Genomic DNA, 17063 nt, shown 5'->3' on the forward strand with positions numbered 1-17063 from the left:
GACAAATGATTTCATAAGGTGCATGATTCTAGAGAAAAGGAATTGATTTTAAAGACCTGATTGCTAAGCAGGTATGAAAACACTCAAGAGGACCTGGGAGAGAAAGAGAAGGCAGGGAATAAGGAATAAAATATAGCCTAGGTTATGGGGAGACACAAAAAGATTAATACAGCTGCTTAGAGCTCTAATACAAGAAACTCATAAATTAGAAGATGAAGTTACTGTTTTCAGCAGGTTATTACTAAGAAAAATACACCAACTCTTACCTACTCACAGAAAGAATCTATACACAATCCTTAAAAAGCCAGATGTGAGATACTAGAAATCTTTCTAAAGTGAGGCCACATTTATCATAGTTATAAATGAATTGCTTTAAAAATAAAAATATTTAATGGGTTAAGTGGTGATTGGATGACTTTTAAGTGTTTTCATTTATAGTTATTTGAGAACACAAAAATGGAGAAGAAAAAAAACTAAAGAATTAACATCAATTTTCCAGATTTGGTAGGAAAATGATGATTGCAGGAGGAGGGAAGATGTAAGTAGGTTTTCCAAGGGGGACAAAATTGCTTCCACACCAAGTGGCTTGCAACATCTCTACCTTGGGGTTCATGGCTGGCTCGTAGGCCTAGGAGTTTCTTATAGCCAGAAAACTCTAGTCACTAGCCAGAGACTGTGTCAAGCCTATTTGTGTCTCTGAGAGGTGTACAAAGGCACTTCAGAATCAAAATATTGATGGGAAACTCTAGACTCTGAAAAAGTAGAAGTGTGGGGGAGGAGCAAATAAAATGTTATGTCCTATGGGATAAGGGCAAAAAGGCAAAATGATATTCTTAAAATAATATAAATGCAACACAGAAAGGAGGAACAGTACATTTCCAGTGTAAACATTGTCACTATTTACTATAATTGAACAAAAATCCTAATAGATTTGAGCAGACTTATCTGGGGAAGCAGTTAAAAATATCTATCATTATCCTCCCTAAAACTCTACAAAATTATGTTAGAAATGTATGTACTTGGTTTTATCCATATGATTGGCATCAGGTCAAAGAGAAGTTTGGGGTGTTGTTCGGCAAGCAATCCGCTGTGAAGAGAAATTGACAAATATTTATTAGAAATAAAATGAAATTTGCATCATAGAAATTGATACTTAGATATTGGTTTTTAATATAAAGAGGAAAAGAGCCACGCAGGGGGAAAAAAAAAAGTAAAAACAAAACAAAATCACGGAAGAGGCAAGGAAGAACTGAGAGACACAGAAAAAAATTATGGAAAGGAACTCCAATTCCTGCCATTTTTAAAGTACTATCCATGAGGCAGACACTATGCTGTTACATTTGACCTTCATAATGATCTTGTTCCCATTTTTTTTTTTTTTTTTTTTTTTTGCTTTTTAGGGCCATAAAAAAAAAATGAACATTTGGACATTCCCAGGCTAGGGGCTGAAGCAGAGCTACAGCTTCCAGCCTATACGACAGCCACGGCAACACGGGATCTGAGCTGCATCTGTGACCTATACCACAGTTCACAGCAATACCAGATCCTTGACGCACTGAGCGAGGCCAGGGATAGAACCTGCATCCTCATGGATACTAGTTGGATTTGTTTCCATTGAGCCATGATGGGAATTTCCTAGTCTTGTCCCCATTCTTATTCCTATTTCACAGATGAAGAATGTAGGCTTTAAGAGGTTGCATGCTGTTCTCACAGTAACACAGCTCTTAAGTGCCAGTGTCAGGTTTCAGACATAGATCTATCTAAAATAAATGTCGTTTATTTTCCCTTTGCTACATTGTTTGCTTGTTTGCTTGTGAGAAGAAGGGGAAAAGGAATGAAAAGATGAATACACATAAGAAAAGTAAGTTAAGGGAAATGTCAGTAGAATGATAAAAATGAAGACAGAAATAATCAAGTGAACTATGTGCCGCTAAGTCTCCTTATATTCTTGTCTCTGAATCATCTTCTTGCTCCTTCTTAAGCCATTTTCCCTGCCTTGGCCTTTAGCCCTCCCTTGAGAGCAAAGTCTAACCCTGACTCTGGAAATAGAAATTAATGCTTAGTAACAGATTGTTAAAGAGCAGGGCTCTAAGGAAAATAATCTTTCCCTTTTTCTCTTACCTTTATATATCTTAAACAGGAATAGCATTGCTTATTTTCTAGGCTGGAGATTCAGTATTTATTTTAAATATTTCTCTACTATGTTATCAAAATACAAGAAAAAGTTTGCCACTCCTCAGTAGAAGTAAGAACTTTACTATAAACATAAACTGTTTAAAATTGAGGCGCTGCTACATATCAGAAAATGGGAGGTAACTGTTACAAAACACAAAAAGGACTTTTCTACTAGTAAGACCACTGAAATATTAACTAAAAATTGTACAGGGAGTTCCCATCATGGCTCGGCAGTAATAAACCCGACTAGAATCCAGGAGGATGAGGGTTTGATTCCTGGCCTCACTCAGTGGGTTGAGGATCTGGCATTGCAGTGAGCTGTGAGTATATCACAGACGTGGCTTGGGTCCCACATTGCTGTGGCTGTGGCATAGGCTGGCAGCTGTAGCTTGGATTCAACCCCTAGCCCGGGAACTTCCATATTCTGCAAGTGTACCCCTACCCCCCAAAAAAGACAAAAAACATTGTTCTGAACCTAAAATTACTCACTGATTGGCCCAGCCTGAGTAATAATTTATCGCAAGAATTCTGATAACATTTATTACTTGTCTTATTCTCTAGAAGTAGCCTCTTGGTTGGAGGATGGGTGAGGGGAAGAAAGGCAGAAGACAGCTTATTTCACCTATGACTTTGCTACAACTGAAGTGGTCTTTGCAGCTGAAACTACTGACCTTATTCTGTCCCAGCGTGCTCCATCAAGATATAATCCGTGGATATAAACGCCATCTTCTGGTGCTTTCTCAGATGTATCAGAAGGAATAACCTGAAGGTAGAAGCATGCACTAGTAATGATTTCCTCCCTAGACAACTTGTCTCATAAAGAAAAGATTGGCTAAATCTTCAGATTCAGGGAAACTCCTCTATATAACAGCTTCTTAAACTAAGCTTTTTCAGTAAAATGTAAATGTGAAAAAGTATAATTTAGTACTTTTTGAAATTTTATCTGGCTTTACTGTACCTCATATTAATTTTTGCTAAAACAGGAGTTCCCATTGTGGCTCAGTGATTAACGAATCCGACTAGGAACCATGAGGTTGTGGGTTCGATCCCTGGCCTCACTCAGTGGGTTAAGGATCCGATGTTGCCGTGAGCTGTGGTGTAGGTCGCAGACATGGCTCGGATCCCACGTTGCTATAGCTCTAGCATAGGCCAGCAGCTATAGCTCTAATTAGACCCCTAGCCTGGGAACCTCCACATGCTACAGGAATGGCCCTAGAAAAGGCAAAAAGACCAAACCCCCCAAAAAATATATTTTTTTTTTGCTAAAACAGAAAAGCAGCATTAGATTATTTGAGTTGAATACCGATATATAAAAAATTCTCTTAGATTTCTCTAGTGGCGCAGTAAGTTAAGGATCCAGCCTTGTCACTGCAAAGGCTTGAGTGTCGCTGCTGTGATGCGGATTTGATCCCTGGCCTGGGAACTTCCACATGCTGTGGGCACAGTCTCACTTCCCAAAAAAGAAGACTTGAAAGTACTCTCATAGAGACAGTAAGACAAATGTATACTTTCTTTTTTTTTTTTTTTTTTTTGCTATTTCTTGGGCCGCTCCCGCGGCATATGGAGGTTCCCAGGCTAGGGGTCCAATCGGAGCTGTAGCCGCCAGCCTACGCCAGAGCCACAGCAACGCGGGATCCGAGCCGTGTCTGCAACCTACACCATAGCTCACCGCAACGCCGGATCGTTAACCCACTGAGCAAGGGCAGGGACCCAACCCGCAACCTCATGGTTCCTAGTCGGATTCGTTAACCACTGCGCCACCACGGGAACTCCTGTATACTTTCTTCATGAAACACAAAGAATGGAAAGAAGTTGAACTGTTTGCAATGGGCTATTAAATATGAATTCTCCATATGCTCCTTGCTTAAATACATGCTTTTGATGTAATGATAAACTATGGAGTTTAAGGAGTTACTGTACCTCAAATTCATATCCTAGTACATCAATAGGGATGGTATATTTTCTGGCATAATTCTGCATAGCTCCAGTTAAAAAGGCTTGGGTGAAAAAGAAACCTGAGAGCCAAAACACACAAGGTTTTCCTGAATTATACCAGTCCTATAAAGGAAAAACAAAATTCATTATGTTCGTTTTTCAACTTATACAACAATCACCCTGACATACAATTCCTGATTCTGGCTTTTGTGTATATTGCCCACACCTTCTGTCACAAGACTCTCTTTCCTGACACCAAACACACAGCCTATCTTGGCTCTCCTACCTTTTATCCCTTCTAGTTACTCTTCTTGGAAAATTCAAACTAATTTTAACATTAACCTGAGTAAAACAAAATTTTAATGATTCCAATTTTTGCAAAAAGGCAAATGTAAATTATTTGTTGATTTATTATTTAGTTTAATCCCACTCAAAAGCAAACATCTTTTGACACTTTATGCATTATCTAACTATAGCCAACTATGTGTTGGTTCCAGTTCTTTCATCCTCTTACATTCCTCTTCTCCATGCCCATTACCAATTCCAGTTTAGATATTCATAGTCTTTCTATATCATGTGTACCTCTTGTTTCTTCTCCCTCTCTGATCAGTATATCTATAACAATGCGGCCAGAGTATACCTCACCATGCAGGGTTTGGATTAGAATTAGCATCTTGAATATTTCTTCAGTATTCTACACCAAATTATTTTTTTAAATGATTTTTATTTTTTCCATTATAGTTGGTTTACAGTGTACCCCACCAAATTAAAGTCTAAAATATCTTAGTCTCCTATTCAAAGTACTTCACAATCTGGCCCCACATTGTATTTCTAGAGCTATCCCTTTTAATTCCCCTTTAAGCAGCTTACATTTTAATCAGAATGTACTATTTGCTGGTCTCTTTTCAGCAGTGAGTGAACATCTGTTGTTTTTTCTGCTTATCTTAAAGTGGTACTACTCTTAATTTCCTCTGGAGAATGAACCCTTTCAATCTAAATACTTCCGGCAGTGGAACTCTACTATCTGGGGTGGGCATATGATATATACCTAGGTGATCATACCTCCAGTCATAGTGACTGATTCAGGAATGGACATGACCCAATCCAAGTAGAGACTCTTAGTGGGCTTTTGGAGAAAAGACTCACTCTAAATTCTTTGAAGTTGTGTGGATCTGAGGCCAGAGGTGCTGTTGCTGTCCTGCTACCATCAGGCAAGAACCTGAGATTGGAATTAACCCACAGAGTCTGGAGCCAAGAGATAAAGTACAAGAAGCCACAATCAGGTAGCCACACTTGCACTCCAGATCAGATGCTACCTGGAGCCACTTTACTCCCTGGATGTTTCAGTTACATGAGGGAATGAACTTTACTTTTTGAGTATGTCAAATTTTTTAAACAGAATCAGTTCTAAATGTCATAATGCCTTTCAACCCACAGCTGTCTCTGAGTCCTCTTCCTTTATTTGCAGTGTCCAAAACCATTAATCCTTTTGACCAGTTCAAATGCTACCTCATCAAAAAAACTCTGCTTTCCCAAGTTAAAAGAACTCTCTCCCTTCTTTGAATTCCCAGAGTATTTTACATGTCAGTCTTTTATGACACATCCCTTATACTGAATTTGTTTTTTCTTAGATACATGGGTGATCTTCTTAAAGGCTAATGGCAACTTGAAGGCAACTTGGCAATCTTGTCCAACAATAAATGTACTTTAGACAAGGTGGGTCTCAATTCATATTTGAACGAACAGATGAGTCAATGTAATGAACTTTGAGCGAGCAGCACATTATAGAAAGAAGCTGGAGTTCCCCTTGTGGTGCAGTGGTTAACGAATCCGACTAGGAACCATGAGGTTGCGGGTTCGGTCCCTGCCCTTTCTCAGTGGGTTAACAATCTGGCGTTGCCATGAGCTGTGGTGTAGGTCGCAGACATGGCTCGGATCCTGAGTTGCTGTGGCTCTGGCGTAGGCCGGTGGCTACAGCTCCAATTGGACCCCTAGCCTGGGAACCTCCATATGCCGCGAGAGCGGCCTAAGAAATGGCAAAAAGACAAAAACAAAACAAAACAAAACAAAAAACAAACAAAAAAAAAATGAAAGAAGCTGGCTTTGCTTTCTGGAAGGAAGAGAACAAACCACTCCTGGGGATGTTGCAACGAGTTATCCCATCACGACGAGGTAGAGAAAGAGATGGAGGCTGACAAGGGCACAAGACAGACAGAATTAGCACCTTGCACAAGAAAGCTGTAAGAACCAAGAAGGCAAGTGTACAGAACATTCCCTTGCTAACGTAGGGCTTCATTTATCCAAGAATGTCATGAGTGTCTGTCACAATCTCTGAATCAGCTACCATTTACTGAGTGCTTAGTGCACACCAGGCACTAAGTGATTTACATGCATCACCTCATTTAATTCACAAAATAACACAGTAGGTAAGGTATTATTCCTCCCATTTTACAGATGAGGAAACTGGGGTGTAGAAGGATGAGTGCCTTGCTTGCCGTTATACAGACACTAAGTGTCAGATCCCGGATTTAATTTGAAATTCCAGACTCTGTGTAAGGAGCTTTGGAGGAAAAAAGGCACAGGAAGGAGGCAGGGACAATAAGTAGGTTTAATGGTGAGAGAGAAACGAGAAAAGGAGAAAAAACTCTAGATGACTCATTTGTTTAATTTGTTGACTTTAAAAACCATTAGGAGGTGAAATCAAGAGACCAGGAAAGAGGGAGTTCCTATTGTGGCTAAGCAGAAACAAACCCCACTAGTATCCACAAGGCTTCGGGTTTGATCCCTGGCCTCACTCAGTGGGTTAAGTATCCAGCACTGCTGTGAGCTGTGGTGTAGGTTGCATTTGTGACTCAGATCCCATGTTGCTGTGGCTGTGGTGTAGGCCAGCTGCTGCAGCTCCAATTCAGCCCCTAGCCTAGGAACTTCCATATTCCACAGGTGCAGCCCTAAAGAAAGGAAGAAAGGAAAAAAAAAAAAAAAAAAAAAAAGCCCAGGAGAAAAATGGTGGGAGAAATGCACAGCTTCTGTAAGGGTAAGAAGATAATGGGTAATATCCATTCAGAAGATTTGTGGTGAAGGATGATAAACATACCCCAAAATGAGTATGACCTTCCTTACCCATAGAATGATTCCAAGGGGAAATCCAAATTTCAGAAAGTACAGAGTTTGATGTGAACTTTATATTAACAGTGATGATAAAAAGAATTTGTCCTGGATATTATTCCAGCTGGCACCATGCCAGGACCCCTCTAGGAGACCAAGCTAAAGACTCTTCAAGGCCCTTCAGGAACTACACAGTATACAGGAAATATAAGCAGTTCCAATTAAAGTTTCAGAAAAGTTTGGGAAATTAAAAAAAAAAAAGCAAGACTGGGGCAAGGGGAGGAGGGAATTAAATATATGTCAGATGTTTTGATAAGGGATAGAAAGAGGTTGGTACAATATCAGGAATGAGTCAAATTAATGTCATAGAATCACCCAGGTGCACATACTCTCACCTATAAATCAGCAAAGATTAAAAAAGGATACAAATTATTGAGAAAGAGGCACTCACATTTACTATTAATGGGGCTACAATTGACAAAGTTTTGTACCAGGCGATTAGGTAATGCATATAATAAGCCATAAAAGTATCAAAAGGGAATAAATTAAAAATTAAAAGAATAAGGAATCATTGACCAAGATGGATTTTCTAGGAATATAAGGATGGTTTTACACTTGGAAATCTAGTTATATAATTCAATGCAATAATAAGCTAGAAAAGAAAAAAAATCATTATTAGCAGTAAGTGTTGAAAAAGCATTCTGAAAAAAAAACAATTTCTGATTTTACCAAAAAATTCATCTTTGACAAATCATGGATTATTATTTTTCAAGATTAAAATGTCTGTTTTATGGATGAGGAAACTGAGTCTAGTAAATGGCAACTGTTCTTGAGTCTAAACACGTAAAACTCCTTTTATATACTGTTTCTTTTGCTAAGTGTATAATTTACATAAAAAGCTCCTATAAATTAATTTTTAAAAAATAGTCCAGGAGGGAGTTCCTCTTGTGGTGCAGCAGAAACGAATCTGCTAGTATCCATGAGGATGTGGGTTTGATTCCTGGCCTAGCTCAGTGGGTTAAGGATCTGGCGTTGCTGTGAGCTGTGGCGTAGGTTGCAGACATGACTCAAACCCCACATTGCTGTGGCTGTGGTGTAGGTCAGCAGCTATGGCTCTGATTCAACCCCTAGCCTGGGAACTTTTGTGGCTCAGTGGAAACAAACCTGACTAGTATCCATGAGGATGTGGGTTTGATCCCTGGCCCTGCTTAGCGGGTTAAGGATCTGGTGTTGCTGTGAGCTGTGGTATAAGTCACAGACAGGCTCAGATCTTGTGTTGCTGTGGCTGTGGTGTAGGCTTGCAGCTGCAGCTCTGATTTGACCCCTAGCCTGGGAACTGCCATATGCCACAGGTGTGGCCACAAAAAAATTTTCCAAAGATGGAGTTCTCTTGTGGAGCAATGGGTTGGGGATCTGGCATTATCACTGCAGTGGCTTGGGTTGCTGCTGTAGCATGGCTTTGATCCCTGAGATCTGGGAACTTCTGCATGCCTCAGGTGCAGCAAAAAAAAAAAAAAAAAAAAAAAAAAAATTGTATGAAGAAAAATTGGCCTAGGAGATGGATAGGCAATTCAAATCAAATAGAAAATTTAAAATACATAGAGACAAATGAAAATGAAAACACAACAATCTAAAACCTACTGTGAGTAGTAAAAGAAGTTTTAAGAGCAACAGGATTTACCTCATGAAACAAGAAAAATTTCAAATAAATAACCTAACCTTATATCTATAGCAATTAGAGAAAGAAGAACAAACAAAACCCAAAGTTAGTAGAAGGAAAGAAATCATAAAGAACAGAGCAGAAATAAATTAAACAGAGAAAATAAACCAACAAAAAAGATCAATGAAACTAAAAGTTGGTTCTTTGAAAAGATCAACAAAGTTGATGAACCTTTAGCCAGATTCATCAAGAAAAAAAGGGAGAGGGCCCAAATCAACAGAATCGGAAATGAAAAAGGAGAAGCTACAAATGATACCACAGAGATACAAAGGATCATAAGAGATTACTATGAACAACTATATGCCAATAAAGTGGACAACCTAGAAAAAAAATGGATAATATCTTAGAAAGGTACAATATCCCAAGACTGAATCAGAAAGAAATACAAAGTATGAATAGGCCAATTACCAGTAATGAAATTGAATCAGCAATTTAAAAACTTACAATAGGAGATGAGACCAGAGGCTGTACTTGGGATTTGACAAGATGACCGGGTTGCCCTGCAGGATTATCAAGAAAACCTAGCATTTGCTGGCAGACCCAGTTCCCGGCATTAAAGAAGAACCAGATGAGAGCCACGCCCTTTACAGTTCCTGACATTAAAGAATAACCAGATGAGAGCAACGCCCTTTACTTTCATTTGGTCATAGCTGCCCTCCAGGACTCCCCCTTTGAGGGAGGGACTTTTAAACTTGAACTATTCCTTCCAGAAGAATATCCAGTGGCAGCCCCTGAAGTACATTTCATGACCAAAATTTATCATCCTGATGTAGACAAGTTGGAAAGAATATGTTTAGATATTTTGGAAGATAAGTGGTCCCCAGCAATGCAGATCTTCACAGTTCTGCTATCAACCTAGACTTTGTTAAATGCTCCCAATCCAGATGATCCATTAGCAAATGAGGTAGCACAGCAGCAGAAGGCCAAGAAAGCCCAAGCCAAAGAAACAGCTAGAGCGTAGACTAGACTACATGCAATAAATAATATTTAACTCGATTGATCATTCAAGTGTTCATTACTTCTCCTGTTCTGCCAAGACTTCTTCCTTTTTTGTTTGCATTTAATGGACAGTCTTAGAAACATTACAGAATAAAAGCCCAGACAGCTTCAGTCCTTTGGTGATTAAATGCACATTAGCAAATCCATGTCTTGTCCTGCAAAGTATGAGCAGAAGCTAGAAGTAGCATCTGGATTGTTATTAAATGTTTAAAAGCAGTGGTCCCTCTCTGCTTTTATTACTTTCTCCTATCATGGTTTAAGTATAAAGCACCGTGAAGGAAGGCAGTTGTCAGTGTTAGCTGCAGGGGTGTGGGCATTTTTCTTTATTTTTTTTGGGGGGGGAGGTAGTTTTTTTAATTTTATGGGTTCCTTTCGCCCTTTTTATGGTAACCTAATTGCATTGGCTAAAAGCAGCTAAACAGTTCTTTAAAATATGCTCTCTAGCCAAGTCGAATTTTATTTAGACACTGTAGATGGACAAGCTTGATTGTCTCAACCAAAATGAGAACATTAAACAAACATCACAGCCCTCATTTATTAATTTTGCTCATTGATTTTGCTCATTAATTGTGATTTTGCTGTCAAGTATAGAGTCTTCCCTTCAAGAAAAAGCGTGTGACCATTTTGTATGGGTTGTTTGGAAACATATAAATCTTATGTTTGAGTAAAATATTTTTTGTTATTCTAAAAAATAAATAAAAATAAATAAAAACTCACAACAAACAAAAGTCCAAGACGGTTTTATGCGGGAATTGTGCCAAACACTTAGAGGAGAGTTAGCATCCTTATGAAACTATTCCAAAAAAACCACAGAGGAAAGAACACTTCCAAACTCATTCTATGAGACCAGTATCACCCTGATACCAAAGAAACCACAAAAAGAGAAAATTACAGGCCAATATCAATGATAAACATAGATGTAAAAATCCTCAACTAGCAAACTGACTCCAATAATACATTAAGGGATGATATACCATGATCAACTGGGATTTATCCCAGGTTGCAAGGATTTTTCAATATTCACAAATCAATCAATGTGATACACCACATTAACAAACTGAAGAATAAAAACCATGTGACCATCTCAATAGATACAGAAAAGGCTTTTAATAAAATTCAGTATCCACTTATGATAAAAACTCTCCAGAAAGTGAGCGTAGAGGGAACATACATCAACATAATAAAGGCTACATGTGACAAAGCCAGAGATAGCATCATAATCAGTGGTGAAAAACTGAAAGCATTTCCTCTAAGATTAGGAACATGATAAGGACGCTTACCCTCACCACTTTTTTTTTTTCTTTTTTAGGGCTGCACCTGCAGCTTATAGAAGTTCCCAGGCTAGGGTTGAATAGGAGCTGAATCTGCCAGCCTATGCCACTGCCACAGCCACAGCAATGTGGGCTGTGAGCCACATCTGTGATCTACACCTTAGTTCGTGGCAATGCAGGATCCTTAACCCACCGAGTAAGTCCAGGGATCAAACCTGCATCATCATGGATACTAGTCAGACTCATAACCCACTGAACCACAACGGTACTCCTCACTCTCTCCACTTTTATTCAACATAGTCTTGGAAGTCTTAGTCACAGCAATCAAATAAGAAAAAGAAATAAAAGAAATCCCAATTGGAAAGAAGGAAGTAAAACAATCACTACTTGTAGATGACATGATACTACACATAGAAAATCCTAAGGACACCATCAAAAGCTCATCAATGAACTCAGTAAAGTTGCAGGATACAAAATTAGTATACAAAAATCTGCTGCATTTCTTTCTTTTCTTTCTTTTTTTTTTTGAGGGACTGCTTCCTTATTTCAAAAAGACACATCAATTTTCAGTATCAAAACAGCTACATTATTGGTTTTTCTTTCTCCCAATCAGCCTCCAAAGAGACCACAAAGAAGAGTATATTTTAAGCCAATTAGGCTACATGATGCACACCTAACAGACCTCACTGAAACCTCACCAAAAGGGGGTATGTGTGTGAATTGTATAAGAAACTTTAAATGATCAGCACACTGCCAGTCTAGACTGTAGAGAACTCACAGCCAGATGGGGTGACTAGTGTGCTCCAACCCCAAAGAAGCAAAATTTCAAAGTAATGTAAAATTTAAAAAGTTTTGTACATCAGCTATTCAAGATTTCTCTAGTACTAACTGACACAAAGCACAGTGAAATGGCACTTTCAGAGACAGCAGCTTCAGACCCAGAAAAGGGTTATGAGATGAGTTTCACAGGGTTAAATAAGTGGCAAAAAATAATTTTCTCTCTTTTAAGGAGGCGGAAGAGCAAATAAGTGGTTACTGCAGCATAAGGGGCACATGATCTATTCTATGAGCAGCTGGGAATGGGGTAGAGGATTTGGCCTGAGAGAGGTCTCATCATCTTAATTTGTTTGGTCACTTCTGATGAAAAACATCAAAGTTGCCTAAAGTGGTAAAGCTGAAAACCTGAACAGCACTTTTTCTGGGGGCTAACTCCTGGAATCACCTTTCTGGTTTGGCGAGTACTTTTTACAGAGGAACAAGGCTTCCCATAATGAAATCTTTCTCTGGGCTGTTTGGCTCTCAGTAAGGCAGGCCACATTGTTATCCTTCCTCTATGGAAAGGGCAATATGCATTAAGCTGAAAAGTTACCTTTAAAAAGTGAGAAAGGGATTAAACTGCTGCTTCAAAACTGTGGAGTTATCTGGAATGTTTTTTACAAATGGTTGCTACATCAACAATAGCAAAAAAGGTAATTACAAAATACGCACATCATGACTGCTTTAAAGACATTTTGCATTGTGTTCACATTCCCTTAAAAGTTGTTAAAAAGGAGCTTAGCCTCTAGCCCAACTGGAATCTCTCAGGAGAGGCAGTGACAGTTTTCTGAAAAGGGCAAAGGGGTGGGGGTGGGAGAGGTGGCAAAAGGAGACAGCAGCCTTCCAATTAAAGATCAGCCCTCAGTTTAAAGGTCAGCTCCGGGCAGGCTGGCCTCAGGCGGAGCAGGTGTCAGAGGAAGGAGAGGCGGCAGGGTGGGCCTGGGGTGCTGTGCATCTCATTTAGGTCAAGAAGAGTCCGGTCCAGCATCCTTTGTGTACAGACGTGTTGCTCTTTGGTGCATTTCAGTTTACCTTCCAAATCATCAATTGTCTTTTCCAGCTTGGCTACTGATCTCTTAGCAAACTCAGCACGGGTCTCTGCCTCCTTGAGTTTATCAGTAAGGATCTCTATCTCTTCCTCATATTTGTCTTCTTTTTGAGAGTACTTTTCTTCAGCAGCACTCAGACACTTCAGGTTCTGGTCCATCAGTCTGACCTGCTCATTCATCTCTCAGCAATGGGACTCTGCCAGCTCAGCTTGCTCCTGTGTGCATTCCAAATCTCCTGAAATAATCATCAACTTACAAGCCACCTCTTTATACTTCCTATTGGCCTCTTCTGCAATGTACTTAGCTTCTTTGAGTTGGATTTCCTGTACTTCCATTTTTTCCTCATCTTTTAAGGCTCAGTTTTCAATAACCTTCATACCTCTCTCACTCTCGTCAGCAGCTTTCTCTGCTTCTTCCAGCTTTTGCAGAGCAGTGGCCAGGCGCTCTTGAGCAAAGTCCAGCTCCTCTTCAGCCAGCTGGCCTATGGTTCAAGGAGACCACCTCAGCCTCAGCCTGTTACCAGGCCCACCTTTCTCCCTCCACTTCCGGCTGGAGGTGCTCAGCCGTCTCCTCTGCATCACTGGCTGCTGCTGCAGAACCTGGATCTTGTGCTTCACCACCTGGATGGTGGTGATTCTGGCCATGGTGCCCACCCAGCTCCTGCTCACTTTGCCCACCCACCTCCTGCCTCCTCCAGTTGGTGCTGCAGCCGCTTTTCAACCCTACTTCTGCCTGCTCCACCCTGAAATATCCCTGTTGCATTTCTATACGTTAACAATGCCGTATGAGGAAAATAAACCTAAGGAACCAATCTCACTTACCATGACATCAAAAAGAATAAGATACCTAGGAATAAACCTACCCAAGGAGGCAAAGACCTATACTTTGAAAACTATAAGGTACTGAAAAAATTGAAAGTGACACATAAACAAATGGAAAGACATACCGTATTCTTGGATCAGAAGAATCAGTATTATTAAAAGGACCATACTACACAAGGCAATCTACAGATGTAATGCAATCCCTATCAAAATACCAATGGAATCAGAGAACTAAGACAAATAATTTTAAAATTTATATGGAAACACAAAAGACCCTGGGGAGCCAAAACAATCTTGAGAAAGAAGAACAGAGCTAGAGGAATCACACTTCCTAACTTCAGAGTGTATTACAAAGCTATAGTCATCAAAATAGTATGGTTCTGGCAGCAAATAAAACAGACACATAGATCAATGACACAGGACAGAGAGCTCAGAAATAACCCATGCACATATGGTCAGTTAACTTACAATGAAGGAGGCAAGAATATAATATGGAGAAAAGACAGTCTTTTCAATAAGTGGTGCTGGGAAAACTGGACAGTTACATGTAAAAGAATGAAATCAGAACATTCTCTAAGACTATATACAAAATAAACTTAAAATGGATTAAAGACCTAAATGAAAGACCAGAAACCATAAAACTCCTAGAGGAAAACATAGGCTGAACATTCCGACATAAGTCATAGCAATATCTTTTTGGATCCATCTCCTAAAGTAAAGGAAATGAAAGCAAAAATAAACAAATAAAGGCTTTTGCACAGAAAGGAAACCATCTGCAAAACAAAGAGACAACCTACCGAATGGAAGAAAATATTTGCAAATTATATGACCAATAAAGGATTGATATACAACACATACAACATATAAATAGCTCATACAATTCAGTGTCAAAAAAACAAAGAACCCAATTAAAAAAGATGGCCAATAGACATATGAAAAGATGCTCAATATCATTATGGAAATGCAAATCAAAACCCAAATGAGAGGAGTTCCATCGTGGTACAGTGGAAACGAATCTGAATAGGAACCATGAGGTTGTGGGTTCGATCCCTGGCCTCACTCAGTGGATTAAGGATCCAGCATTACCATGAGTTGTGGTAGGTTGCAGACATAGCTTGGATCCTGAGTTGCTGTGGCTGTGGCGTAGGCAGAAGCTGCAGCTTCAATTGGACCCCTAGCCTAGGATTTCCCATATGCCGAGGGTGTGGCCCTAAAAAAAAAGAAAAGCAGAAAAAAAAAAACAACAAAAAACCCTCAAATGAGATAGTATCTCACACCCGTCAGAATGGCTATCATCACAATGAACACAAATAACACATGTTGGTGAGGATGTGGAAAAAAGGAAACCTTCATACACTGTTGGTGGGAAAGTATATTGATGCAGTCACTGTGGAAAACAGTGTGGAGGTTTCTCAAAGAATTAAAATTAGAACTTAGCTCCCACTGAGGTGGTGGGTTAAGAATCTGAATACAGCAGCTTGGGTTGCTGGGGTGGCACAGGGTCTGATTGCTGGCCTGGCACAGTGGGTCAAAGAATCCAGTGTTGCTGTAGGTCACGGCTGTGGCTCAGATCTGATCCCTGGCTCAGGAACTTCCATATGCTACAGGTGCAGCCATTAAAAAACAAAAAACACAAAACAAAACAAAACAAAACAAAAGAACATATGACCTAGCAATTTCACTCCTTGAGTATATAACCAAAAAAACAGCAAAAACACTAATTCAAAAAGACATGCACCCCAATGTTCATAGGAGCATTATTTAAAATAGCCAATAGGAGTTCCTGTCGTGGCACAGTGGTTAACGAATCCAACTAGGAACCATGAAGTTGCGGGTTCAGTCCCTGCCCTTGCTCAGTGGGTTAACGATCCAGCATTGCCCTGAGCTGTGGTGTAGGTTGCAGACGCGGCTCGGATCCCACGTTGCTGTGGCTCTGGCATAGACTGGCGGCTACAGCTCCGATTGGACCCCTAGCCTGGGAACCTCCATGTGCCGTGGGAGTGGCCCTACAAAAGGCAAAAAGACCGAAAAAAAAAAAAGATGAATGGATAAAGTACATGTCACACACACACATACACACAATGGAAAACTACTTGGCCATAAAAAAGAACAAAATTTTGCCATTTGAAGGAACATGGATGGACTTGGAGAGTGTTATGCTATGTGAAATATGTGAGACAGAGAAAGGCAAATACTGTATGATATCACTTATATGTGGAATCTAAAAAATACAACAAAATAGTAAATGTAACAAAAAAGAAGCAGACTCACAGATATAGAGAACAAAGTAGTGGTAACCAGTGTAGGAGGGCAGTGTAGGGGTCAATATAGGGATGGGGAATGAAAGGTACAAACTATTGAGTATGAGATAGGCTCAAGGATGTATTGTACTACACAGGGAATATGGCCAATACCTTGTAACAACTGTAGATGCAAAGTAACCTTTAAAACTTATATAAAAAACAAACAAAAACAGTCCAAAGAAAAATTGGCCCAGGAGATGAATAGGCAATTCATGGGAGAAAATACAAACTGCAAGCACACATACCAAAAGAGGCATAGACTCACTATTAACCAAAGAAACTCAAATTGAAACAATAAGGTATGATTGACCTAACAGATTGGCAAAAATTAAAAAGGGATGCATAAGAAAGCATCTGCACATCTTCAACAGTATAGCTATTTTATCATTAGCTTCTATGGTGAAACAAGTAAAATACCTATGTGAATTTTCCAAATGTATTTTTTGGAGCTCTCCCCATACACTACCCTCACATAACTATCAACCATAGGATGGGAGCAAGCCAAGGAACTGGGGAGGAAAAATAGTGTGCTGCCTTATGTATCCGTCACGTGTGTGTTTGAGGGGTGAGGAGTTTGGAGATTTCAAAGCACCCCTATTTTCCCTGGTTTTATGAAGTAAGAGATAAGCACTGATTTTTAGATAATGACCAATTATTGATAAATCTAGGCCTCAGGCTCTTTTTGTGATTTACCATCGATATTAAAATCACGAGACCAAGTTGTAGTCTCAGATACCACAAAGAGAATCTTCAAAAATGTAAATGTCATTACTACATGGGTTTGGGTAAAATAAAATTAAAAATTTCTATTTAGCACTTTGAAACATGCAATTTTCATTATTCTAAAATTTTAGTTAGATTACCCTGAA

General features: G+C 39.5%; 1 protein-coding gene and 2 pseudogenes across 1 annotated transcript in view; 1 reads left to right on the forward strand and 2 right to left on the reverse strand.

Annotated features, from left to right (window-relative positions):
- Positions 1–17063, reverse strand: part of DNAH12 (dynein axonemal heavy chain 12) — a 246824-nt gene that overhangs the window by 467 nt on the left and 229294 nt on the right. Inside the window, exons 72-74 of the mRNA XM_084988686.1 lie at positions 4096–4233; positions 2847–2938; positions 1020–1087 (exon numbers count right to left, since the gene is read on the reverse strand). Coding sequence (XP_084844812.1) covers positions 1020–1087; positions 2847–2938; positions 4096–4233 — 298 coding nt within the window. The remainder of the gene's footprint in view (positions 1–1019; positions 1088–2846; positions 2939–4095; positions 4234–17063) is intronic.
- On the forward strand, positions 9422–9926 carry LOC100512988 (ubiquitin-conjugating enzyme E2 N-like; annotated as a pseudogene).
- LOC110256253 (tropomyosin-like) lies at positions 12849–13797 on the reverse strand (annotated as a pseudogene).

The sequence above is a fragment of the Sus scrofa genome, chromosome 13 (assembly GCF_054392235.1).
Source record: "Sus scrofa isolate SSC_HxYL_T2T_F1_AM1 chromosome 13, Sscrofa_HxYL_maternal_Yorkshire_Landrace_v2.0, whole genome shotgun sequence".
Lineage (NCBI taxonomy): Eukaryota > Metazoa > Chordata > Mammalia > Artiodactyla > Suidae > Sus > Sus scrofa.